The sequence below is a fragment of the Sander lucioperca genome, chromosome 5, assembly GCF_008315115.2.
Source record: "Sander lucioperca isolate FBNREF2018 chromosome 5, SLUC_FBN_1.2, whole genome shotgun sequence".
Taxonomy (NCBI): domain Eukaryota; kingdom Metazoa; phylum Chordata; class Actinopteri; order Perciformes; family Percidae; genus Sander; species Sander lucioperca.
Genome location: NC_050177.1, coordinates 1439353 through 1463933, shown reverse-complemented (window position 1 = coordinate 1463933; position 24581 = coordinate 1439353). Strand labels below are relative to the sequence as shown.

General features: G+C 42.0%; 1 protein-coding gene across 5 annotated transcripts in view; it reads left to right on the top strand.

Moving 5' to 3' along the window:
• Positions 1-24581, top strand: part of LOC116053110 (spectrin beta chain, non-erythrocytic 4-like) — a 107471-nt gene that overhangs the window by 31782 nt on the left and 51108 nt on the right. For 4 of the 5 annotated variants that reach the window (XM_031304028.2, XM_031304029.2, XM_031304030.2 and 1 more), the window contains 13 exons: positions 332-634; positions 1018-1168; positions 2228-2364; positions 4444-4593; positions 5919-6287; positions 6769-6983; positions 7941-8078; positions 10958-11198; positions 11764-11922; positions 13507-13637; positions 14500-14725; positions 17359-17561; positions 18631-18721. In XM_031304028.2, coding sequence (XP_031159888.1) covers positions 332-634; positions 1018-1168; positions 2228-2364; positions 4444-4593; positions 5919-6287; positions 6769-6983; positions 7941-8078; positions 10958-11198; positions 11764-11922; positions 13507-13637; positions 14500-14725; positions 17359-17561; positions 18631-18721 — 2514 coding nt within the window. Of the gene's footprint in view, positions 1-331; positions 635-1017; positions 1169-2227; positions 2365-4443; positions 4594-5918; positions 6288-6768; positions 6984-7940; positions 8079-10470; positions 10588-10957; positions 11199-11763; positions 11923-13506; positions 13638-14499; positions 14726-17358; positions 17562-18630; positions 18722-24581 lie in introns of those variants that run through there. The other variant, XM_031304032.2, reaches the window with a different exon arrangement.

Sequence of the window (24581 nt, the reverse complement as noted above, 5' to 3'; positions counted from 1 at the left end):
TAGATGTTTTATTGAGATAATAATAAAAAGCTGTCCAACTTTTTATGTGATGGACATGCACTATATCAGTCTACATTTACAAAGTAGGCCTGCAATAGAGAATATTGTTCCATTCAGATGAATTCAAAGGCTGTATAATCAACCTGTGCATATACAGTATGTGAAGTCCTGTACTACTGTGTGCAAATAAATTTGCCTGTGGTCGTCGTAGTTTCAGTGTTCTTTCACTCTCTCTTTTCGCTCCTCCCCCCTTTGTCTCCCCACTCTCTTTGCCTCAGCGGCACACCTTACACGTTTTTCTCTCGTTTTTTTTTCTGCTCTCGGCCTACAGGACAATTTTGGCTATGACCTACCAGCTGTCGAGGCGGCAATGAAGAAACACGAGGCCATCGAGGCAGACATAGCCTCGTATGAAGAGCGAATTGGCGTGGTGGTGGAACTTGCTGCAGAGATGGAGACAGAAGGATACTACGACATTCGGCGTATCTTGGCACGTAAGGAGAACATTCTGGGCCAGTGGAGTCTGCTGAAGGAGCTGGTGGCTGGAAGGAGGACCCGGCTGGAGAAGAACCTGGCCCTGCAGAAGACTTTTCAGGACATGGTCTACATGATCGACTGGATGGAGGACACACAGGTGCTGTACTGGAGGCTGTGTGCAGAGAGAGAGAGAGAGAGAGAGAGAGAGAGAGAGAGAGAAAGAAAGAGTAAGAGTGAGAGTGAGAGTGAGAGTGAGACACTCCACTATATTCAGTAGTTAAATAAAGACAGAGGAAAGAAATAGTGGACAAGGTTAAAGAGGGTCTACATAGTTTGAAGAGTGAAAAATAGAAATATGGGAGATCCAGAAAGACACAGAGCAAAAGTATGATTGCTTGCTTTTGATTCATCAATGGAAATGAAGACAAGGGGAATATAGGAAGAGGGAAGAGAGAATAATCGAATGAGGAAATAGACAAAAAAGGCCTCCTTATATACAATGACATCACACGTTCCCTGTCATCTCCCGCTCTCTCTCAGGTCCAGCTTCTGTCGAAGGACTTTGGGAAGCATCTTCTGGAGGTGGACGACCTGCTGCAGAAACACGGCCTGCAGGAAGCTGACATTGCAGTGCAGGCTGAGAGGGTCGAGACACTCAACACCGCTGCACTCAAATTCACCACTATAGAGGGTATACACACATCTATCTTGTGTATTGTGTACAGCGCTGGTGAAGTGTGTCATTTTATCGTCTTTAGCTTCATACGATAACAAAAGTCTTAACAAAGTTTCAAGGTTTTAAGTTTGTATTGCCTGTAATAAAGGCTGGGATGATTTTTAATTGATCTGGTTAGAATCACCTTAAAGGAATGATCTCAGGTGATCTCAGGTGAAGGCAAATTAGTATTGTACACTGAGATTTACATTTTTTAAACGGTGCTGGGCGGCTGCATGGCTCACCTGTCAGAGCGCACGCCCTTATGTAGAGATTTACTCCTTGACGCAGTGGCCGTGGGTTCAAGTCCAGCCTGCGGCCTTTTTCTGCATGTCTTTTCCCCTCTCTCTCCCCTTTTATGTCTTCAGCTGTCATGTCAAAAATAAAGGCCTGAAATGCCCAAAAAAATTATCTTTAAAAAAAAATAAAAATGAAAACAGTGCCAAAAATGTATAATCATTCCACTGCAGGATGCAGAATTCTAATGAACTTCATAAAGTTGTACTTTAAAAGGCCATTAATCAACATTAGAAAAACGACAAAACAAATGTGTAGATTTGATGCATATTTTGATACAAAAGGCAGAAAGTATTGATAAGAGCTACAGGGTGTGCACAAAACAACAACACCTCTACAATATCAAAATTTTAAATTACCTTTTGGTACATGTTAGCAAAAAATATAAGAGTCATTTGAATTGTAATGAAGAGGCAACAGTTGTTTCTGAACTGTTCCTCAGTGCTTGTTATCTGTCAAAAACGGACTAAATAAAACAAAGAGGAAGCCATGATCCAGTATTGATTTCGTTTCGTCAAGTGAAAATGTATTTCACCTCGAGACAACTGGAAAATAGATTTCCGAGACTTGATATCAGTGAGAGATCAGGAGATCTGCTCAGTACACTTTGTGCACGTTTTTCATTTCATTTTTTTAAAGTAGTCCAGCTAAGAGTACACTACTGTAATGAATTAAGTGCTGTATCGATTCTGTGTTTCTTTTTTTAATGGTAATTAACCTCATTTTGTTGTTTCCCAGGTTACCAACCGTGTGACCCACAGGTGATCTGTAACCGTGTCAACCATGTCTCTTCCTGTCTGGAGGAGCTGAAACAACTGGCAGCTAAAAGGCGTGATGAGCTTGAGGAGTCGAGACAACTGTGGGCCTTCTTTCAGGTAGAATGGGTCGACGGGATGCGGGATGAGGCTAAAGGCAGGATCAAGTCATGTTATTTGTTCCAAGCAAATTAAGAGGCCAATATACCGCATCTGAAGTGCTTGTTGGATGCTTTAAACAGCTGAGGAAAACTGCTCCCTCCACACAAATTGGGGAATTGGGGGATGTGTCCTACAATTTTTGTAACTTTCCAAAACCATCGTTCCGATGTCCACACCCACCTCACCCAGTGATTGGTCGGGGTTGTGGAGAGGAGAAAGTAAGCTGGGTTTGAACTCTCTCAAGCTCCCCTTTTTTATTCTTAACACAACTGTTTCTGTATCTTTTTGTGTGTACAACCGAGTGCAACACTATTAATGCCTTCCGAGAGACTGTCTAAAAATGTGTGTCGTTATCCCCGTATTGAAATGATTATTGCATCTCCCATCTCTATGTGACAGCCGGCATTTCACTCCGCCTTTGATAGATATTTAAAGGGGTGTCAGTCTTTATGTTTGGATTTCCAAATAATGTAATCTTGAGCAGCCCAAACCTGCAGCTGATTTAAATAGAATACTGTAGATCGTTATTGTCATTGTGCTTAGAACAATGAAAATCTGCAAAGTCATGGTAAGTCAGCTACTGGAAATGGGCAGGGTTTGAACCCAGACTCTGGGCCACTGGCACCTTATTGCCACAGACAATCCCACTATGCCACCAAGCACCCGTCATAAAGATATACAGACCAGGGTTGTAAGATTTGTGGTAATTCAGCACGACAGGCCCGTATTTAAATGCGTGTTAATTCATCTATTATACTCACCAACCTCTATTTCTGGCCAAGGCTTTGCAACAACATCTACAGGTCTTGAGTAGAGTTTAGGATTACTGCATTTTTATACAGTTAAGTGAGTAAGCTAGCTGTTTGAGATACAGGTTGCTTGTCCACCTGCAGGGCATTACTGCCTGACGCACTTCCACCGCTGCCTTGGTGAACAGACCTCCTCAAGTGGGGCCTTCTGGGGAGACAGATCCAACACCCCTACCAGACCTTAAGGGGTCGTCAGCCGGGGACCACCATTCACGGACGGTTTGCTCCTTTAACCCCCAGTACGCCTCCTGGTGGCAGGGATCTCTCCCTGCCATCCCCTGCTGATACCCTAGGTGTTATCTGGCCCCCAACTCTTCACCTTCCTCCTTAACCACAACCACAACCAGAAGCGACCTAGCTAACTAGATGAGAGATGTAACAGAAATGTTTCTACTGAAGACGTAAGAAGTCACACAGCGAAATAATGTCTCAATAATAACGCTTTGTTCTTTGCTGCTTTGCATGAGAACAAAACCGTGCTGGCTGACCGACCATTGTTTAGTGTTTAACAGCATATACTATATACTATACTACAGTTTTTATGACTAACACAGCTGTCTTTCTAGTAGGCTGGGAGAGAAGGTTAAAACTATAATCCGATGAGTTGCTCAGGTCATACCAAACGCAATATTAGTGAAATTAAGCTGCCCTTTTATGGACTCACTCTGTGATATTTTCAGGTACAATTAGAATTCCAACATCATTTTTTTATTCACCACGTACCTTTATTTTGTGCTTCGTTTTACGCATCATTATGTCTCAGTCGGCAGTCCATATTCATGTGTTAGACTTGGCCTGTGTCTATCTCCTGAAAATGCTGTCCGTCGCAGACAGAGGTGATGAACGAGTTATTAACGTTAGTGAATAAGCTTTTAGAACGAATTGTGAAAGTAATGAGTGTATAATTAGAATAGAGGATTTTTTTTTTGGCCAAAGAGTCATTGGTTCACACTGTCGAGTCACTAATTATATCACATTGATTAATTCGGCTAATTCCCCTTCTGCCTTTTGGAAAGGCTCTCAGAAACAGACTGGGCTTATTTAGGGATTAAAGGGGAGGACTGTTCTATGTTTCTGAACTTATTTCCTTTACATAGTTTTTTTTTTTTTTTTTTTTGAGTCTATCTTTTCCTCCTTCTCAAACTTTTTTCTGTTTTAGAATTAGGTTTAAATTTGTTAAAACAAAAAAAATATATAAATCTAGTTTGTCTGTCTGTTCTGCTGTTAGGAGCTGGAGGAGTCGGAGGCCTGGATCAGGGAGAAGAGCTCCATCCTGGGAGCTCAGGGTTATGGGAAGGACCTGAGCAGTGTGCTGAAGTTACTACAAAAACACAAGACTCTGGCAGGAGAACTGCTGGCTCACCGGTCACTGCTGCAGGTGTGTGCCTGTGTGTGTGTGTGTGTGTGTGTGTGTGTGTGTGTGTGTGTGTGTGTGTGTGTGTGTGTGTGTGTGTGTGTGTGTGCGCGCACCTAGAATGCCTACAGTACCTGGAGTTTCTGTTCTGAACTTCAGGTACTTTAGGGAATTTAAATTTGAGCTCACCTACAAGAAAATCAACTGAACTTACCAAAAATTATTTTCAATAGTACAAATACAGTTGTTATATCACCCTGCCCTTTTCTGTATATTTTCACTTGTAGAATCTGACTCTATAACAGTTTGAACAGGTATAATTTCAATTATTTAAAACTTGTTGCTCACTTGCATATGTGATTTATTGGCATTGGTTTCATGCTTTTCTTCTTGTTTGTGAACTTGTAGTTGTGAAACAGCACATGAAAGTTTTATTAATTAATTAATAATTGCTGGTCAGTTGACCACCCATTAAGAAACAGCACCATGCATAAAGCCAGTAAGGAGCATGTTTCGTTCAGAGTGAAGAGAACAAAGTAAAAATATAATATATATCTATACAACCAAAGCATCCAGATGTCAAAGATCAATGTTCCTGCATTTGGTGACTGGTATTTCTGATTATTTCCTTGAAAAAACATGCCGTTACATTTTTGCATAGTATAAATGACTTGGTGTAATGGCATTCTGCAGCATGGGCGTACTTTTATGACAGATCCTATTCAAAACATGTAAACCTTTCCTCTTCAGCAAGCCTCAGTCATCAGGGCACATTTATCGAACAACACGGGACTGTTTTACATATGATTACACGTGATAATTGTCTACATGTGGCAGTGTGACTCTTAAGTTCTTGGTGGTATTGTGGAAGAGGTTTGGCCAGATCTCACAGGTCCAGGCTTTGTGTAAGGAAGATGTTCGAGGTACAGTACTTCCTAAAAGATGTCATTAATAGTGTGAGTTGCTGTGCATGTTTTTTTGTTTATCTTATCCCTTTTCTAATGTGTTTCTCAGCTCTTCAGAGTTGTCTTCCATAACGTTTTGGTCCATCCAAGATATTTCATATTACAGTGTATTTAATTAATTTAAAAAAAGTTAAAATTATAAACATTATTATTTTTAGACACTTTTATGATATGTCAAGACAATGTTGAAGAACATGCTTCTTAAAAGACCTAAAAATCCCCTTAATGGCAAATTATCTGTAGAGGCTGAAGACAGTTTGTCAAATTTCAAAAACAAAGTCCCAATGTCTGTTTAATCTTGGCTAGTGTTCCACTTTACTCCATACAGTGTGAAATAATTTGAAATAACACTGTTATTTCTTCTATCCTATCCTGCCTCTATAGAACACCATGAAGCGAGGAAAGCAGATCCTGAGTGAGAAGAGCTTTGGCACCGCGGGGATCCAGGAGAGCATCATGGAGGTGAAGGGTGAGTGGAAGAGGCTGGAGGACCAGGCCGCGCAGCGTCTCGGCCACCTGCAGGAGGCGCTAAACTTTTTTCAGTTCTCCACGGAGACAGACGACCTGGTAGTATGGCTGCAGGACGCTTACCGTCTGGTCTACAGCGAAGACTTTGGACACGATGAGTACTCCACCCAGTCCCTTCTGAAGAAACACAGAGGGGTCAGCGAGGCCATCGACAAACATCGTCTGCATGTAGTGACACTGCGTAAACACATGGTGCTGCTGCCTCTGCGCTACCGTGAACAGGAGGTGAGCAGGGAAAGGTTTAGGGCTGCACGATATGAGGAAAATATCTAATTGGGATTATTTTGACTGATATTGCGACTGCGATATGATTCACAATATTGGAGGGAATTATCATTTTTGTATCATTATTCTCATTTCCATTGAAAAATATTAAAAATAAAATGATTTATAGTGTGACTTTTGCGAGGATTTCGTCGGTTTGATACGATTTGTAGGCTGGGCTATCTCTGCAGCACCAAAGTACTTGGTTTAACACATATTTTGCCTTTAATAAATATTGTGCCTCCTCTGCGATTTGGATATTGCACTAGTCCATATTGCAATTTTGAGAAAAAAAAAAATTGCGATTAATTGTGCAGCCCTAGAAAGGATGCTTAACTTTTTTAGTATAAAGTATTTTTGTTTCGTCCTTATACATCTTTTCTTTTACCCTTCTATGTCCTTGCTTTTCCTTTTCCTGTCTTCTGCCCTCTCCTCTCTGCAGGAGGTGCAGGTGCGTATGGGAGAGGTGGAGCAGCTCTATACTGAGGTGGCCGAGGTGGCTGTGCTCCGACAGCAGTGGCTCCACGACGCACTCGCTGTCTACCGCATGTTCAGCGAGGTCAATGCCTGTGAGCTGTGGATTGATGAGAAGGAGCAGTGGTTGGACAAGATGGAGATCCCAGAGAGACTGGAGGACGTGGAGATGGTCGCACACAGGTGAGGAAAAGGGGAGGTAGAGGGTTTGATCGCTGTGACACAAAATGGGGATTTCGAAAAGGGATTGGTTGTAGTTGTATTTGTGATAGAACTTGTTGCTCAGATTTTTATTAGTGATTGATGATGGTTTTTATAGATGTCTGTTTATCATTTATGTCATTTTAAGATGAAATAACTGGCACCTTAATGATGGATTGTAGGACCTTAGCTACTTCAATGTGATTTATGTATTCCACGTACTTATTTTCAATGCTCCACTCTTTTGTTGTGCTGTGTGTCTGATTGTCTTACATGTATAAGGTTACATCACAAATTGCCCCTCGTGATGAGATAAATGAAGTTGAAGTTGACATGGAACCTCAGCTGGGTTTCTGTTGTTTTGTTTAAAGTGCTCATATTATGCTTTTTGGCTTTTCCCCTTTCCTTTATTGTGTTATATATCTTTTTTGTGCATGTTATAGATTTGCAAAGCGAAAAAGCCCAAAGTCCACCCCAAAGGGAGTTACTATCTCCCACAAAACAAACGTATAAAAGACGTTTTTGTTAACATTTAAATAACTTACCACTCTGAAACGTCTTGCTCCAGTCTAGGTTATACGGTTGAGCCGAAGCCATGGTTACCGGATGAAGCGGGTTTGTTTTGGATCACACTAGCTTGCTTGTCAGGGCCCGCCCTACTCTGCTTCTGACTGGCTTGTAGTCCTTACTGGCACTGAGCATGTGCGACTCCAAAAAGATGGAGCTGCAGCAATGTGCAGTATGACAAAAATATGATGCTTTTTGAAAATTAAACCATGATAACCTATTCTAGTACAACCTCTCAGTACAATTATGAACCTGAAAATGAGCATAATATGAGGTCTTTCAATCAAAGAGCTCAGTTTTTGGCCCATGCAAAATCATCCTTACCTGCTGACTTTGTCCCATCATATCCCACAATGCCCTTTGTTGTTGTAGGTTTGAGAGCCTGGACCAGGAGATGAACAGCCTGATGGGTAGGATCCTGGACGTTAACCAGATAGTTCAGCAGCTCCTGGATGGTGGTCATCCATCCTCTACAGAGGTCAGAGGTTGTCAGGACCACCTCAACTCAAGGTACTGAAACAGAACTCACCTCCCAACAGCTACAACCACTACCACTGTCACAGATGCTTGTACTTCTACTGACATTAAAGCCGGCTTCACACTGGCTGTGTGGCGTGAGCGTGGCGTTTCTGTTGCGTGTCAGTTGTGTGGAGTTTTCTATGTCAGAAACGTGTCTGACGCGGCGCTGCTGCTGCTAGCCTTGTCTGTCTGTACACATGTATGTTTCCTATTGATAAAATAAACTCAAGCAGTAGTATACTTCATGTTAAACATAAATATACTGTATACTCATTTGATTACAGCAAAGACAACGTCGGCATATAGGCTACAGAATATTTTGTTTTGTATTGACAGGTGCAATATTTGAAAATCGATAATTATTTATTATAATTAATTTTTTTAAATTACATTTATATCTGCATTTATGTCAAAACCAAGAGACTTTCAAACATCAACATGTCATTTATTAATATGTATTTGTGTCAAAATGACATATAAACATCTTTTTGTATTCTATTTTGACTGGAAACAGAACAGTCATTTTAATTACGAAAGTTAAATCTATGAGCATCGTTTCAATTACTTATTGTATTATTAACAAATCATATTACAGCTACTACTATTAATAATAACAATGTCATCAAAGCACTACACTGCAATACTTAACTGCAACTACTAACCTTATGGACAGTTACACAATATGCATTAAAGCACTAATACACTGGCTGTGTCTTTGCACGCTCACTAACACATCTTAAAGTGGCACTTGTTGGAACTACAAAGCATTCTCAGTAAATGAATGCCTTTCAAACTTATATCCAGAAATGAATTTGATGATGTTCATATACTGCACTGTATGTGGAGAGCAGCCTCTCGGATCTGTCATATTTACTCCTGGGAAAGGGGGAGGAGTAGGTGGGAGGAGAGGGAGGTAGACTGACACGCAGGGAGAAAAGAGAGATGGCAAGGGAGACACATTTCTTTGGGTTGTGTAATTATTCAGGGGAATTCATACTTTAGAAAATTCTTTTTGTTCGCAGAGTGTAATTGTTTTTGACTTAGTACAGAGGCTGAACTCCTACCTGCTTTTTCATCTTTGAAGAGTATGAGTTCAGTCAGTGCCTGAGATCACTCTCGCTCTCTCTCCGTTTGGCCGACAGGGTTATTTACGGTAACATCCGGCCAGGTCAACCCTGTAATGGGATTGGCTGTTTTATCCGTGTCAGTCATACTCACTGACCACTGTTAGTGGCACGTCTGGCAGCAGAGTCCATGGCGGCCGGGTGACTATGAGTCTTGTGACCTTGGCACATAGTGGTGGTCTCAGGGTGACCATCTGTGCTGGCTGCCTCAGTCAAGAAGAAGCCAGCCGAGAGCAAAAATAAGAACCAACAAACAAAATCAACACTTCTATCTCCTTATCGCCTTCTCTGGTATTAGTTATTACAATTCTGTTTTCATTTTTAGGACCTTAACTCCAAAATATCTTTCCTTAGATATGGGCACTGTGTACAGCATTGGGGTCGTGGTCACAAGTATAACGAAATACATTAATCTACTTTAAATGGAAAATTCCAACTGCATTCCCATTAGTTCAATATTTTCACCCCGTAAAGCACTGAGTCATGTAATTTATCGAATACAGAGTCACAGTGCTTATAGTCTCGCATTGCCAGACCTTCCTCCACAGCGCTGCGGAGGAGGGTCTGGCTAGTCCACACAGCATTCTGGGATGGGAGAGAAACGTGCTCTGGTTTACTGGCATTTCTTAAAACCAATTACAATCATCTTGGATGGCGCTAAAGGCTGCGGTGCCTCTGCAAAATAACCTCGGGAAGGAACTTGTTTTGGTGGAACATGTTTACGTTCAAAGGTTGTTTTAGTCGCGCAACAGAAAACTCAGATTGGACAGATAGTCTAGCTAGCTGTCTGGATTTACCCTGCAGAGATCTGAGGAGCAGTTAACCATAGTCCTCATACATCCACCGGAGTTTAGAACGCCAACACTAAGAAAGCGGAAGGTAATGGACATCCGGCCGAAATCAAAGACATCAGGCGGAATTTCCACGTCGTGGATGTAGACTGCTATGCTTTTTATAGATTTCTGATATATTATCTGTTGTTACTACTTCTTAATTAACAGTATTAAACACTTAAGCAATAGTTATAATGCAACTTCTACTTCCCTGTATGTTATGTTTCACTTTTGTGAAGCAGCGAACCCCTGTCACACACATACCCCCCCCACAAATTCACACCACCATGTTGCATCAATAAGACGACTTTTGCAGCTCTGATGTCCCCGAGCTGTTTTCCTGCCTGCCTGCTGAGCGCTCTGTCTGCCTCTCAGCAGCGACTCTGCCATTACCTCATTACAGTCACAAGGATCTGTGTGTGTGTGTGTGTGTGTGTGTGTGTGTGTGTGTGTGTGTTTGTGTGTGTTTCTTGGCTAAATGGGTGTGGATTGAGACCTGCTGATCTGGAACAAAATCAGGAGGACATATTGTATGACGATATGGTAAGCAGACAAGTCCTGGGCTGAAACCACAGCGTACAGAGAGCAAATCAAATCAACTGTCTGGTCATATGTGGTCATCATAATTCATTTGAACATGTCTTTTACTAATGATGCAGCCTGGCTCATCTCAAGGCCAGAATGAAGCTTTCATGTTTAAGACGTTTTGCTTTTACATCCCAGTTGACAGAAACTGTAATTGAAAATTGAAAGGCAATATACACGACTAAAACAAATCTCTTTTGGAATGAAAAGGGAATTATATACTATAGGTGTAAAACTACAATAAACCCAGACTCTCTTCACAATCGCACCTTCACAGTACCACACTCACTTTCAGCATTGCTCTATCCTGTCTGTCACATGGTACCAGGTGGAACAGCATTGTGGAGCTGGTTGAGCAGAAGAAAGATCAGCTGGATTCGATGTTACGCCTGCAGAACTACCTGCTGGAGTGTGCCGAGATCAAGTCCCAGATCCAGGACAAGAGAAAAGCCATCGACGCCACTCAGTACATGGGCAGCGACCTGGGAGGAGTCCTGGCTCTGCAGAGACGCCTCTCCACCATGGAGGGAGCCCTGTCTGTCCTGGAGCCCAAACTTCTGCATCTACAGGTATGGAATTATGGGAAAATACATTGAGTTTACAAATGTTCAAGGAAGACATTATTAAAGGGTTCAAAAATCTCATTAAAAAACACTTGGCTATAACTGGAAATGCTAACTACCTGCTCATTTTTCCTTTTATCTATTTATGTTTTTCTATTTATTACAAACAAACCACCGCAATTTGGATTGCATCAGTAAGATAAGATAGGATAGACTTTATTAATCCCACAATGGGGTAATTCACTTGTCACAGCAGCTCAATGCGGCACAACAAAATAACAAAAGTACACATTCAATTTAAATAGGATAGAAAAATACACAAAGAAAGAATAAAAATAGGAAATAGAGAGTAATAACTGTAATGTGTATACTATAAACTCAGTTATAGTGATATATAGTAACATTTATTCAAATAAATAAATAAGAAATTATTTTGGAACAAATCAGTGAGTGTGAGGAACCACAAAAGATACAAAAAATTTAAAGGTTACGATGATTTTATACGCAGGTTGTATTATTGCAGCATAAAATGCTACAATCACCATAATGCCGTCTCTGTTTGGTGATGTAGGAAGAGGCGGAACATATGGCCACCGCCCACCCAGGTCGGGCCATGGAGGTTCTCGTGCCCTTTGATGGCATCAGTGTGGAGTGGGAGGAGCTGAAACGCACCCTGCAGGGCTGTGAGGACTCGCTGATGGTGGCTAGCAGGCTGCAGAGCTTCATACAGGTACGCAGAGATAGTTCAATCAGGAGAGACATAAGGTTAATGAGCGTGGTGCATAGTAGGTTGATATGTTAAAGGTGCACTATGAGTTCCTGCATGGTTTCAGCGCGATTTCATTTTTGTCTCAAATGGTAGGCATCTCTCCTTGATCCGCTAGCTGCCTGCCCCCTGAACACACTGTGAGACAGCCCGGTCTCAGGAGACAACACAGGGGTCGTAAACGTCAAACAAACACTAGGGGCACAGGCTGTGCACCAAAATACAACAAACCAATCATGTGAAAGCCAATCACAGACAAGATGGTTGGGGGAGGAGGTGGGAGTTAGTGACAGTTAGTCAGTTAGTCTTGACAGTTATGGAAACATGGGGGGAGGGGCGAGCTTGCTCTGTTTTGTTTGGAATTTACTTAGAATGTCAACAGAAGTGACCACGCAGGAACTCATAGGGCACCTTTAAGAGTCTTTGGCGATTAGACTCCATCGAAATGTTAAATTATAAGGGGTATAGAGGCCATGGATGTATAGGAATATCCCTCCCGATGGAGTCTAGACACTTGGTAGTGGTGATGAAGGGATGAAGGAAGCCTGAAGATCTGGATGGATGTGATGTGAAGCGGGGCTTCTGATGGAGGAACCCTGGGTGCTGGGAAGGTCGAGAACCAGAGGGTCGCATCGATTCTGCCTGAAATGACAACTGACAGCAGCAAAGAGTAGAACAGATTTAAAGTTTGAATGCAACAACGCAATAGATCAAAGAGATTGTGGCAAAATCTGGCTGGTTTAACTGAAAGAGTAAACGCCCACATTCAGCTGATTAGGTTGGGAGAGAAACATGTGAAACATAGTAGTCTTCCTGAATGGACTTATGCTGAGCTTCTTTTCATGCATCAAGAAGAAAGTGATCATTCGGAATAGAGACTGACTTGGCATCTTACTCCACCGCAGTGATACTGGCATGTAACTGACATAACACGATAAAAAACACGATTATGCGATCGCATAATTCAGTGCATAATCAGCCAAAGTCTGCATATTTATGCGGGGGCCGCATTTTTTCAAATACGCCGCACTTTCGCCGCATAAATTGCTGATTTCTGCGCAAAATATGCGGGGCTTGCATGATTTCATAATCTCCGCATTTTCGTTGCAAAATAAGTCACATATATCTTAGCAGAAAGTTGAAAAATTTTGCGTTTACTTCACACAAGAGCCATTTTCCCCTGTTGCCATGGGAACGTTATAAAGTGACGTAATTGCGCGACGTGAACATCATCGAAAAGCTGCAAACCCCGCGATGAAGCCATGATGAAACTGCAATTTTTGCAAGTTCCCGCAATTTTTTGCAAGTTCCCATTTTCATCGCATAAAATTGCATAAATATCCCGAATATTACATCGCATTTTTTAAGAAAACGTGCCGCATAATCAAGTTTTTTTGCCCACAACAATCACAAAAAAACTCTGCATTTTTCTGGCAACACTAGACTAGTGTTGCTTTAACAGAATTGTCAGCCTGCACAAACTTCTGTACTGTTGACCAACAATAGAATTGATTAAGTATAAATCATGATCCTCTTCCTGACTATCAGGACCTGGACTCGTTCCTCACCTGGTTGGTCCAGACGCAGACGGCCGCCGCCTCAGACCAGCTGCCCAACAACTTGGAAGAGGCGGAGAAACTCATCAACAAACATGCTGCCCTAAAGGAGGAGATTGGACGGTGGGTTACTGAAGACCACATAAGGCTTATTCTTGTTTTTACAGTTTTAACAATGTTTTTAGCGTTTTTTCATTAATACAATATTATTATTATTATTATTATTATTATTATAATTTTTTAGGGCTGGGCGATATGGAGAAAATCAAATATCACGATATTTTTGACCAAAGACCTCGATATCGATACCGCAACAATATTGTAGTGTTGACTATTGGTGCTTTCACAAAATATTTAGACAATGAGATTTTTGATAAATAATCATCAGTAATGTGGATATAATGACTAAGTGGGTAAAGGCAAATAATAGAACAGTTACAACAGTCTGGTAAGTTCAGAAAATGACATCACTTTACTGTAATGCAGCCTTTAAAACCAGGAAAAGACAACACTTATTACTTATGCCATATTACGATATTCAAAATCTAAGACGATATCTAGTCTCATATCACGATATCGATATAATATCGATATATCGCCCAGCTCTATTATTATTATGTAATTATTAACAAGGACCCGTCCCCATCCCACCCCACAACAAAATCTCTCACCCAACATCTGTCGTATTAGAAAAGCTAAAAAGCAAACTATATGACAGTGTCTTATGCACAGAACAATGCCACCTCCAACAAAGCTTTTTTTGAATTGTAGAATTGTACCTCTGCTTTTACCCTCCAAAACATGGCCCAGTCCTTTCCCCTTCTGGGTTTCACCACTTATTGCATTTTACGTCTCCTGTCCCGCATTTTCCCTCTGCAGAAGCTTGTTTTTACTATTTGAACATACAGTATCTTCCTAAACGTTCTTTAAAACCCACCAGGCGTTTAGAGCATAATTTATCGGGTCGCTGTCCATTTCCGTGCAGGTATGAAGAGGACTATGAGCGCTTGCAGGCCATGAATGAGCTGCTGGAGTCCGAGGAGGCTCCTCTCCCTCAGGCCGCCCTGCAGCAGTGGCTCCAGAAGCTCGATGTTGGCTGGAACAAACTGCTGGAGATGTGGGAGAGCAGGAGGGAAGTTCTGGTCCAGGCTCACATTTTCCATCTGTTTCTGCGAGATGTCAAACAGGCCGAGTCCTTCCTCAACAACCAGGTGAGACAAACAAAGACAGAGCAGGTGGTCGGAGTTTACAAGGACCGTCTCCGGACAGCTCTTTATAGCTATTTTAGCGGCATTGCTCAAGGATGACAGTGTCAGTTGGTCTGTCGGTCTAAAACTCTCAAAATGAAATATCTCATAACTTTTGGATGGATTGCCGGGAAATTTGGTGATCATCTAAAGTTTTACAGCGTGAAATATGGCCAACGCCAGGTGACGTGAAAAATGTATGTAGACCGCGATCCATCGTTCTTCATGACTTAACTATTTGTTGTGATTATGTAACTGACCTTCTATGTACTGGACACACTGATGCAACATGTATGATGTGCTTTTATGTCGCTGTTTTTACATTGCCCCTTTTAGGTGATGTTTCTCTGAGCTTGTCTGGCTGCCACTGAGGCTAAGATAAATCTCCTCCGCTGTGCTCATTCTCCCCTTTTCATCTCATCCGTTCTTCTGATAGTGGCAGACCAGAAGGAGCAATATACTGTACACAAAATCAGTTGAGGAAAAAAATAAACAGCTCAAATAGCCCTTTGATTTAGATCAGTCAGTTTTTCAAAACTATTTTTTGGGCCAGAAATAAAAAATAAACATCCATGTGTGACTAGTGAAGTGAGGGGCAGAAAAGAAACATATAGTTACAGAGTAGATTAGAGTCACATCTTACACTATTATTGACCTTCTGCAAAGAGCTTAAAATATGCTAAGATACAATGTGAGGTCAAACAACTGACAAACGTTGATAAAACTCATTCTGCTTTTGTCCTTAAGTTGGTTCTCGTGATAATAATTGTGGTGGAATTTCCAGGAACAACATGTTAAGGTATGATGAGACAAAGGGAAAGCTTAGACAACATGAGGTCATTCATAGGCCACAGGTCAGGGGGACGAGAATATTTTCGGCCAGTCTCTAATAACCAAACCTCTTCATGTATAAATATTTATGTGCCTCTAGAGATTCATGGAATCTAGGCAGCTGCATGATAAGTGAATGTTTTGTTTCAGGTCTCTTTTTGGAGGTCCGTGGAAACAGGATGAAGGGGCCTGCCACACTGTAGCATACGTCCCTTAGAGAGATAGGCTCTACTATGAATTTGGGTTAAGCATCTGTGTTTACGGTGCCCGCAATATCTTTGTTTACACTGAAGGTTCAGCTGAACTTAACGCCTCCAGCATGAGTTTAAATACTCCTTCAGGAGGACAGGAATTTCAGAGAGTTGGGACGGCACGACGCGATAACATCGTGGTTAAACTGTACTGCCTGCCTCAATTCTCTCCTAAATTGAGAGTTCATTAAATGCTTCTGTGTAATTCATCAAGGTCTCCCAAACCGTCTTCGGTATGTGAAATGAGTTGTGCTGCTCCTGAGTTTTTCCTTAACAGTGAAGGTAAGAATCAACAGTGAGACCTGGGTCTTGCAGTCTGCATTGCTTTGTTTAATCTCAGTATCACGTACACAGGGGGTTGTTTTTTTAATCTGAAATGTCACAGGCAGAGCTGCCCTGGACTCTTGTGTGTGCATGTGTCTTTGTGTGTACATGTAAGCCAGTGTGCCGGCCAGAACGTCCCTTTTGGTTTAATAACAGATCATTACCAGGGACCAGCTCTCATTATTAGCCCGGAGGGTTGATTTAGAGAGAGCAGCATTTCTTCTTCAATAAGTATCAAAGACGTTCCAGGCCGGAGATCTCTGTCTGCCTCTCCCTGTTCTTTCGGCCTCAGCCTTATTTATTTTCTCTTTGTCCAGAGGCCATAAACATTTGTAATGATACGGTTCGTTTGAGTAGATTTGTTTTTTTTTTTTTTTGTTTTTTTTTAAAGATAATTTCTTTTGGGCATTTTCTGCCTTTATTTTGATAGGACAGCTGAAGACATGAAAGGGGAGAAATTGGGGGAATGACATGCAGCAAAGGGCTGCAGGTTGGAGTCCAACCTGCGGCCGCTGCGTTGAGTAAACCTCTATATATGGGCGCCGCTTTACCAACTGTGCTATCCGGGCGCCCTGAGTAGTTTTGTTTTAAACATTTTCTGATCTTTAGTGATCGATAGAAACAAAATTAAACAACTTTAGTTTTTAAGACTAGTGCTACTACCTTCTCATGAAGGGGCAAATGCAGTATAACTATTTACTAAAGTAATTGATTCATTATTTAGTCTTTCGAATGACAGAAACAGTTTCATAAAGACCAAGGCGATGCCTTCAAATGATTTGTTTTATCCGACTTACAGTCCACAACCTAAAGATATTCACTTTACTATCACATAAGACAAATAAAAAGCAGCAGGGAGGCTAAAACTAAGGAATGTTTGGCCTTTTGGCTTGAAAAAATAATTCACCCGATTAACAGATTATCTTTTGATCAACTAATCAACAATGTTAATTGGTTCATTTCACAACCAAAACTGACTGTGCGTTAAAAAATAAAGTTGGTAGTTGCCCATAGGATTTTTTTGTCGTATCAGGCCTACATCTCAAGAATCGCTCTAATCTATTCTGTGCTCTCCTAATATCTTTTTATTTATTGTAGGCTCTTAACTTTTCTTTTTTATCTCCTGACTTCACTCAATCAGTTCCTGAACCAAGAAAACAACTTACTTCCCCCCCCATCTTCATCTTCTAGGAGTCGGCCCTCGCTCACGTGGAGCTGCCCACCACGGTGGAAACAGTCGAAGCCTCCATAAAGAAACACAAGGACTTCACCACCACCATGGAGCTGAACCTGCACAGGATCAAAGCTGTGATCGAGGCTGGAGAGAGTCTGATCAGCCAGAGTAACATCTACTCTGACCGCATCAAGGAACGCATCGACACCCTCGCCAACAGGTACCACATACAAACATTACCAAAAAAAGCTATATGAAGAGTAAATAAAGCCTAGACTAATTTGAAGCCAAAGCTCTGAAGCAGAAGGCAATATCTGATCGTGTTTAGCAGTTTTTTTTATAATATAGTATCAGTTTTACTTCATAAAGAAGCTATCAAAAAGCCTCAAAATGTTAAATTTTCACATTTAAAGTTCAGTTTTCCTTTGGTTTTCCTTTCCTTAGTTGTGTGACTTTCTTATGGAGGACATTCACTGAGTGTGAGCACGTGGCATGTAGAAATGATGACAAAAAGAATATATGCTTGGCACTAATGGAAAATGAGTGAAAGCTCAATTAAATAACGAATAATATACAGTTTGAATGTATGAGAGAAAAGCCTTTTGTATACAGTGATGGATTATCTTGCTCTGTGGAAATTGTTTCCATGCTGTATGAAAAAGAGCAGTAGGAATAGTGTTGTCTGTAGGATCAATATGTTCAAGTGTTCTGGCTTAAATGTAAAAAAAAAAAAAGGAAATACGGATAGACTCTTTAAGTAGTCGCTAGCTTGCAAACACCCGTAGCAGTTTTATTTTCCTTTATGAAATGTTGGAGATCTCAGTTTAAGATGCCAGCAGTTTCAGATTTTAAAGCACAAAGAAGTAAGCAGCTGTCCAAACACAATACAACAATAATACAAAGAATAATAGCAGCTAAAGAATTCAAAGGAGAGGGATCCCCAAGTATCAATGAAACAAAGCACAGAAAACAGAGCTCGGCCTGTTTAGTCCACAACTGACACCTGCCCATGAAATCTGCGTGATGGCTGAGGTGGTAGTGTGTATATGTGTGTGTTGGGCGGGGGTTAGGTTTTTTGTATGCGCATGTGTCCAACAATAGCAATGTAAAGAACCATATGGTTTTTAGATTTAATTTACATAAATTAACTCATTGGACATTCATTTTTCTCTCATGGGGAGAAATAAATGAGCACAGCGCAACATGGTTATTTGAAAGTGTTATATTCTGGTATTTTGTTTTTAGTTATGTTAACTTGTAACTAAATGTCCTGTCCCTTACTCTTTTAGGGGAAACCAGAACAGAGAGCAGGCCCAGCAGTGGCTGGAAAAACTGAACGACCAGTGGGAACTTCAGAGGTTTCTTCAGGACTGTCATGAGGTAGGAGGCCAACAGACTGCTTGTACTGGCTGAACTCTTACAGGCATTTTCCACCGGGCTTGTCTCTGCCGCGTTCCGGAGGCGCCGCGGGCCCCGTGAGCAATAGCGGCCATTCAAGTCAGTGCTTGATTTTCCACCAGTCGTGCAACGGCGCGTCCCAGAAGCGTGCGTAAATCGGCCCTCTGCTCCGCTAAAGATACGCGCCAGGTCTATTTTCACGCAAGCCGCGGGCCGTCCAGCGACAGCGTCCAGTCAGTTTACCAAAACACACCCCAATGTCGTATACGTCTCCTCTACAACACCACGGACAATGAGAGATTCATCTTGGAGGTGGAAAAAAGAATACGACATCACAGATCCTTTTCATCAGGACAACGCCAGAAAAGAGAAGACATGGAGTTTAATTACAGGAGTGCTTGGAGTGGAAGGTGGATACTAGCTTAATAAACACGTAATTGTTCCATAAAGTACTTGTAGAGACAATAACATCTGCGACTTGGGCAGCAAGACGCTCCGCTTCTGAGGCGCTCCCGGTGTGGTATGGTGTGTGGCGGAGGACGGAACAAAACCGGAACATAGTAGAGATGTGCCCAGGGGAAAATGCCTTTTAGGGACCTAAGAAGGTCTGGTGCAGAAGTGTATTAAATTGGTTTAAGAGCATTTTTAAAGGGAAGAGCATGATCGTCTCTTTGTTCCTTTTCGTTACCATGACAAACTTCGCATTTTGGCGGACTCTAGTGCTAGCGTAAGAAATTTGTATTCAAAAGTTTTGATCACAAAAGTTTGCCAGTTTGTAAGATTTCCATTTTAAATGAATGTGGGGAAATAAACCTAATATATGCAGTTCCAAGTCACAATTTATTTTAGATTGAAATGTAAATGTAAACAATAAGATAATCTTCTCATTAATTGCCAGTGTCACAAAGACATGTTAGATAAAGTTCCAACTAGCTTGTATATAGTTTGCAATGGAATCACTTGATTTCATTATTAGAGCCTTTTAGCAGTTTGATGCTCTTTATCTGTAAACCATGATTAATTATCTCTTTAATTTCAGTCAGCATACAGTATTTTTAGGATCACCAATTTAATTCTGATTCTTTTTGTTGGGAGCTATCATTGACATGGTCCACACCTCATGCATATCCAATTGTGTTGCACACGGCTCACCTCTGCTCACTCCTGCAGTTTTTTTCTCTCTCACCCTGCGGAGTCACAGGCTTCTTTCTGGGCCAAAACCCTGTTTAGTTTCAGCAACTTTCTCTCTTTGGCTCTACTGAATAATTCAGCAGCACAGCTCCTCATCACTTATTCAAAGAAGGCAGAGTGTATCTCACTGTGTGTGTGTGTGTGTGTGTGTGTATGTGTGTGTGTGGCCTACAGTGGGTGAGTGACACTGCATCAGTCTGTAGGAACCTGAGCTCTCAGCTGCATGGGTGTGTTCTCTCTCTTGTTTGGTCCATGCTGCATCCTCGTGTTTCCTGCTTTTCACTGCTGCTTTCCTTCCATACACTCGCCAACACATTTACACTGAGCTTTATGCTATTAGACACAAAATGATCACAGTTTCTATTCTTGTTCTGGTCATTAAGGTAGATTTCAGAGCAACCTACACTGCTGCTTCAGCACATAGGCTCCTTTCAGCGGGTGTCTTAACAAGCGGCAACCTCTGGGGCTGAGAATAAAGCGAACGCAGCCAGAAACTGCAGTTCCTGGGGTGACCACTTGAGACTGGCTCCAAAAGCGAAGCAATCCCCATAGACCCCCATGTCAAAATGCCCAACTTTACAGCAGAAAGTTTACAACCAGGTGTGGTTTCTTTAGCTAATTTCCCCGTTCATGACAGCTGTACACGGTAGAATTTATATATAACTCACCTGTTAAAATTATATTAAGGGCTTAAAGTTATGCATATTTAAGGGCTTGGCTGCTTTTAGTGACAGGCGGCTGCAGTCAGAGGAGGCCAGCATAGACTGTAGGCTTCAATAGGCCTGCCTCAGCTCCATCCACGCTCCACCTCTTTGCCCATATTTGAATTACCCGGCGAGCAGCCGCCCACTTTCATTTTTTCTCTTCAGAAACCTATTTATAAACCTACCATATTTTATACTGTCTATATGTCAGAACAGCCTTTGGTACTCAAGAAAATGCTGTTGTATTTTATTGACTTAAAAATCAGTTTGTGTGATGGAAGTGTCATATTGGTAACAAAATCATTTGATCAACTGTGGAGAGACGAGTGGCAAAAATCAAACTGTTCCAGTGATGATAAGCTGAACATACGTGCAAGAGGTGCTACAGGAAGTCATCAGTGTTAATGTTGGTTCACCTTAATTTGTGGTACACTGAAGTTACAATTAGAGAGAGAGAGAGAGAGAGAGAGAGAAAGAGAGAGAGAGAGAGAGAGAGAGAGAGAGAGAGAGAGAGAGAGAGAGAGAAAGAGAGAGAGAGAGAGAGAGAGAGAGAGACTTTATTGATCCCCAAGGGGAAATTCAAGGTCCCAGTAGCTTACAGACATCACACACAACATACACATACAGTACATCATAAACAGGATGATAAAATAAAAAACAAATCCACATGAATAATATGGACAATAAAAGAAAAAGATACTAAATAAAAAATCCACATGAATGTACTAAGGGATGTATAAGCATGAGACGCTTGCAGTGACAGGGCAGGTAAGGTGCTCTATGGTAAGGTGCTCTATGAGAGTGTGTGTCATGGTGGTAGTGCAAATAAGTCCAATAGTGCAAGGATAAAGGGTAAAGGGAGGGGTTGTGCATATGGGCTAATATAGCCAGTAAACAGTGTAAGCAGTAAACAGTGGGCCAGCGGACAGTCAGTACATCAATTAGGGGTGTGACGAGACACTTAGCTCACGAGACGAGACATGAGATTGGATTCACGAGACGAGACGAGACGAGACGAGATTTTAACACTATTTTAAAGAAAACTTAAATGATGAAATATGACTGGAAAAATAGCCACAAAATGAAAATTGAGCACAAACTCAAATGGCTTCTCTCCTGTACAACTAACCTCTTCAGACCTAATAACTGTAGTGTCCCTCTCCTCCCAAACACGTCCCTACAACTTATTAAATCAAATAATTATTAATTTCTTACACTGCACTAAAACTTTTATTCTTGTATTTGTAGGCCTGTTTTATCTTCATGACCGATTTTAGTTGCTCTTTAAGTTTTTATGTAAAGCACTTTAAGTTGCCTTGTTGCTTAAAGATGCCAAAGAAATAAAGTTGCCTTGCCCTACAACCTCAGCCTGTCAGTCAATCACCAGGGCATTTGAACGCTTCTGTCTTGTGCCTGTCAGTCACCAGAAAGGGTAACATTAACTGCACGGCGATCTTGCTATTATATCATATTGCAGCAAACGCTGTCTGCGTGAAGTTTTGAGAAGTGTAACCACACTCGTGTCCGCTTTACCGGCATTGCCGTGTCTCACTGTGACTTGAACACCTGCAGAGGTGGCGTAACTTTCTCTCCCGTCTTCACCGCACTTTTGCGTGTGTGTGTGTGTGTGTGTGTGTGTGTGTGTGTGTGTGTGTGTGTGTGTGTGTGTGTGTGTGTGTGTGTGTGTCGGAGCTGAGCCCCACTCTCTGAGTAGTACCAATGTAATTCTGCACTTGTCTAGGCTACTGAAATCGCGAGACAACTTTTAACCTCAACGAGAAATATCGTAACGTTTTAATATCGCGAGATCTGGTGGGACGAGATCTCGTCACGCCTCTAGTTACAATAGTTGTAATACACTCCATAGATTAAGCTGCTCTTTTAGAAATACAGTACTTCCCTTACTCTAGAGAATTACAAGACAAAGTGTTAAGCTCTGTTACAGTTAGAATACACTCAAATTACAGCAGAGAAAATCAGTGCTATTTATTACCATATACAAAACAAAGCCCAATTTCAAAAGGTCTGTTCTTTTAGTACTGGTTTATTATGTATTTTATTTAAGTGATTTATTTATGTTTGTATTTGGTTCAGTTATTAGCCGATGACACCAGCATTACACAGAGACATGGGCTCTTAATTAACTTGGTAATTAGACACATTTTTAGACAACCGCAAGTTGGTGTTGGAATTTCTGGCTATTCTAGTTGTGAACAATACGGGAGTGTAAAAATATTGAAAAAATTTTTCTTGTTTCCTCTTAAATAATCTTAAAAGTCCCTTTTCAACTTGTCTCTTCCTCCTTGTCTACAGTCCAACTCCATCTTCAGGACTAAAGGGTATTGAAGAGGTGAACTCAGTTAGAGATCATACAGTAGCTTTTTACCCCGATTGACCTCCCGGTCTGTTTCAGGAAAAGAGCAGGTGTATGCCCAAAGGCTGCATTGCTAGACACAGTGTGTCTTTATATAACAGATGTAACACATGCGAAACTCCCTCTGTCTAACGTCTTTTATATCATGTTGTCCGACCAACAGTCCAAAATCCAAATAGATTGAATTTGCAGTGATAAAAACCAAAACAGAGTAAAAGACTAATTGATTTTCAAAGTTGTTGTTACATTTTCTGTCACTGGACTGGATCAATTAATGGCTTAATCGTTTTTAGTTCCACACGCTCTCACTAACTGATGTCTTTGAGACCAGCAGTTCAAATACACCAAAATGGTGAAGTGTAATGACATGATAATGAGACGGTGAATCCCCCTCTCTCCCTCCTGACCCGCTTCTTTTCTGTCCCTTTCTTCCGCTCCTACATCAGACAAACTTCTCCTCCTCCCCCTCTCTCATTCATTCTCTCCCGCACCACCCCCAACCAGCACACCCCCTCTCTCCTCCTCCTCTTCCCTCACTCAATTCATTTACAGTCTCAAGGGGGGCATCAGACTGTGACCCTCCATGACCCCTGCAGTCATGGGACCTGTAGGTGTGCGTGCGTACGTGCGTGCATGCATGCCTGCGTGCTTGCGTGCCTACGTGCGAGCGAGTGAGAGAGAGAGAGAGAGAGAGAGAGAGAGAGAGAGAGCCTGTGTGTTCATGCATATATGTTTGCGCAATCCTAATGAGTGTGAGTGTCCACACATTCTGCATGTATGTGTGAGAATGTGTGAGGCGTGTTTACTCATGTTAGCTGGCATGTCTTTCTTTACTGTGTGCGATTGTGTGTGTGATAGACGTGTGATAGAAGTGACAAACAGAGGGGGTGTTAGACAGAAATCCAACCCTAGTTCTTTTAAGGGAAGACTACAACCACATCATTCAGGGTAAATCCCTGCTCTGTCCAATCCTCTGCTACTCGTCTCTCTCTTTCCACTATCACCCCTCCTCTTTTCTTTCTCTTTTCCTCTGTCCAAACCTCTACTCTCTCTCTCTCTTTCTCTCTTCTCTCTGCTCTACCACTGCAGCAGAGTCAGTCAAGCTTCTTGGGACTGCTGCAGAGAGGAAGAGAGGGATGGTAGAGGAGGGTGCTGTGTGTAGTGCGGGAGGGGAAGGGTAAAACAAAAGCAGCTGTAGATGAGTCGTGAGCTCGGCTGTTAGCGGAGACCGGCGTGTTTCAATCTTGTGTTTGTCAGTATTTCTTTACCTTCACACTCATCCACCACTTAAAGCCCACCTCCCCCCTCCAACTCCTCCAGGTCAGCATCATTAGCCGTGACCGGTAAGCCTGGAGGCACGGCCTGCATCCCCTGCCCCCAAAACCCCAATCCCAGTCTTTCGCTCCTCCCTCTCCTCTCCTCTCCTCTCCTCTCCTCTCCTCTCCTCTCCTCTCCTCTCCTCTCCTCTCCTCCACCCCATCTCTCCACCAACCAGCCAGGCAGCCCACTCACTTACTCACTCGCCCACTCGCTGAAGGTGTGAGGCAGGGGAGGGGCGCCCATGCACTGGCTC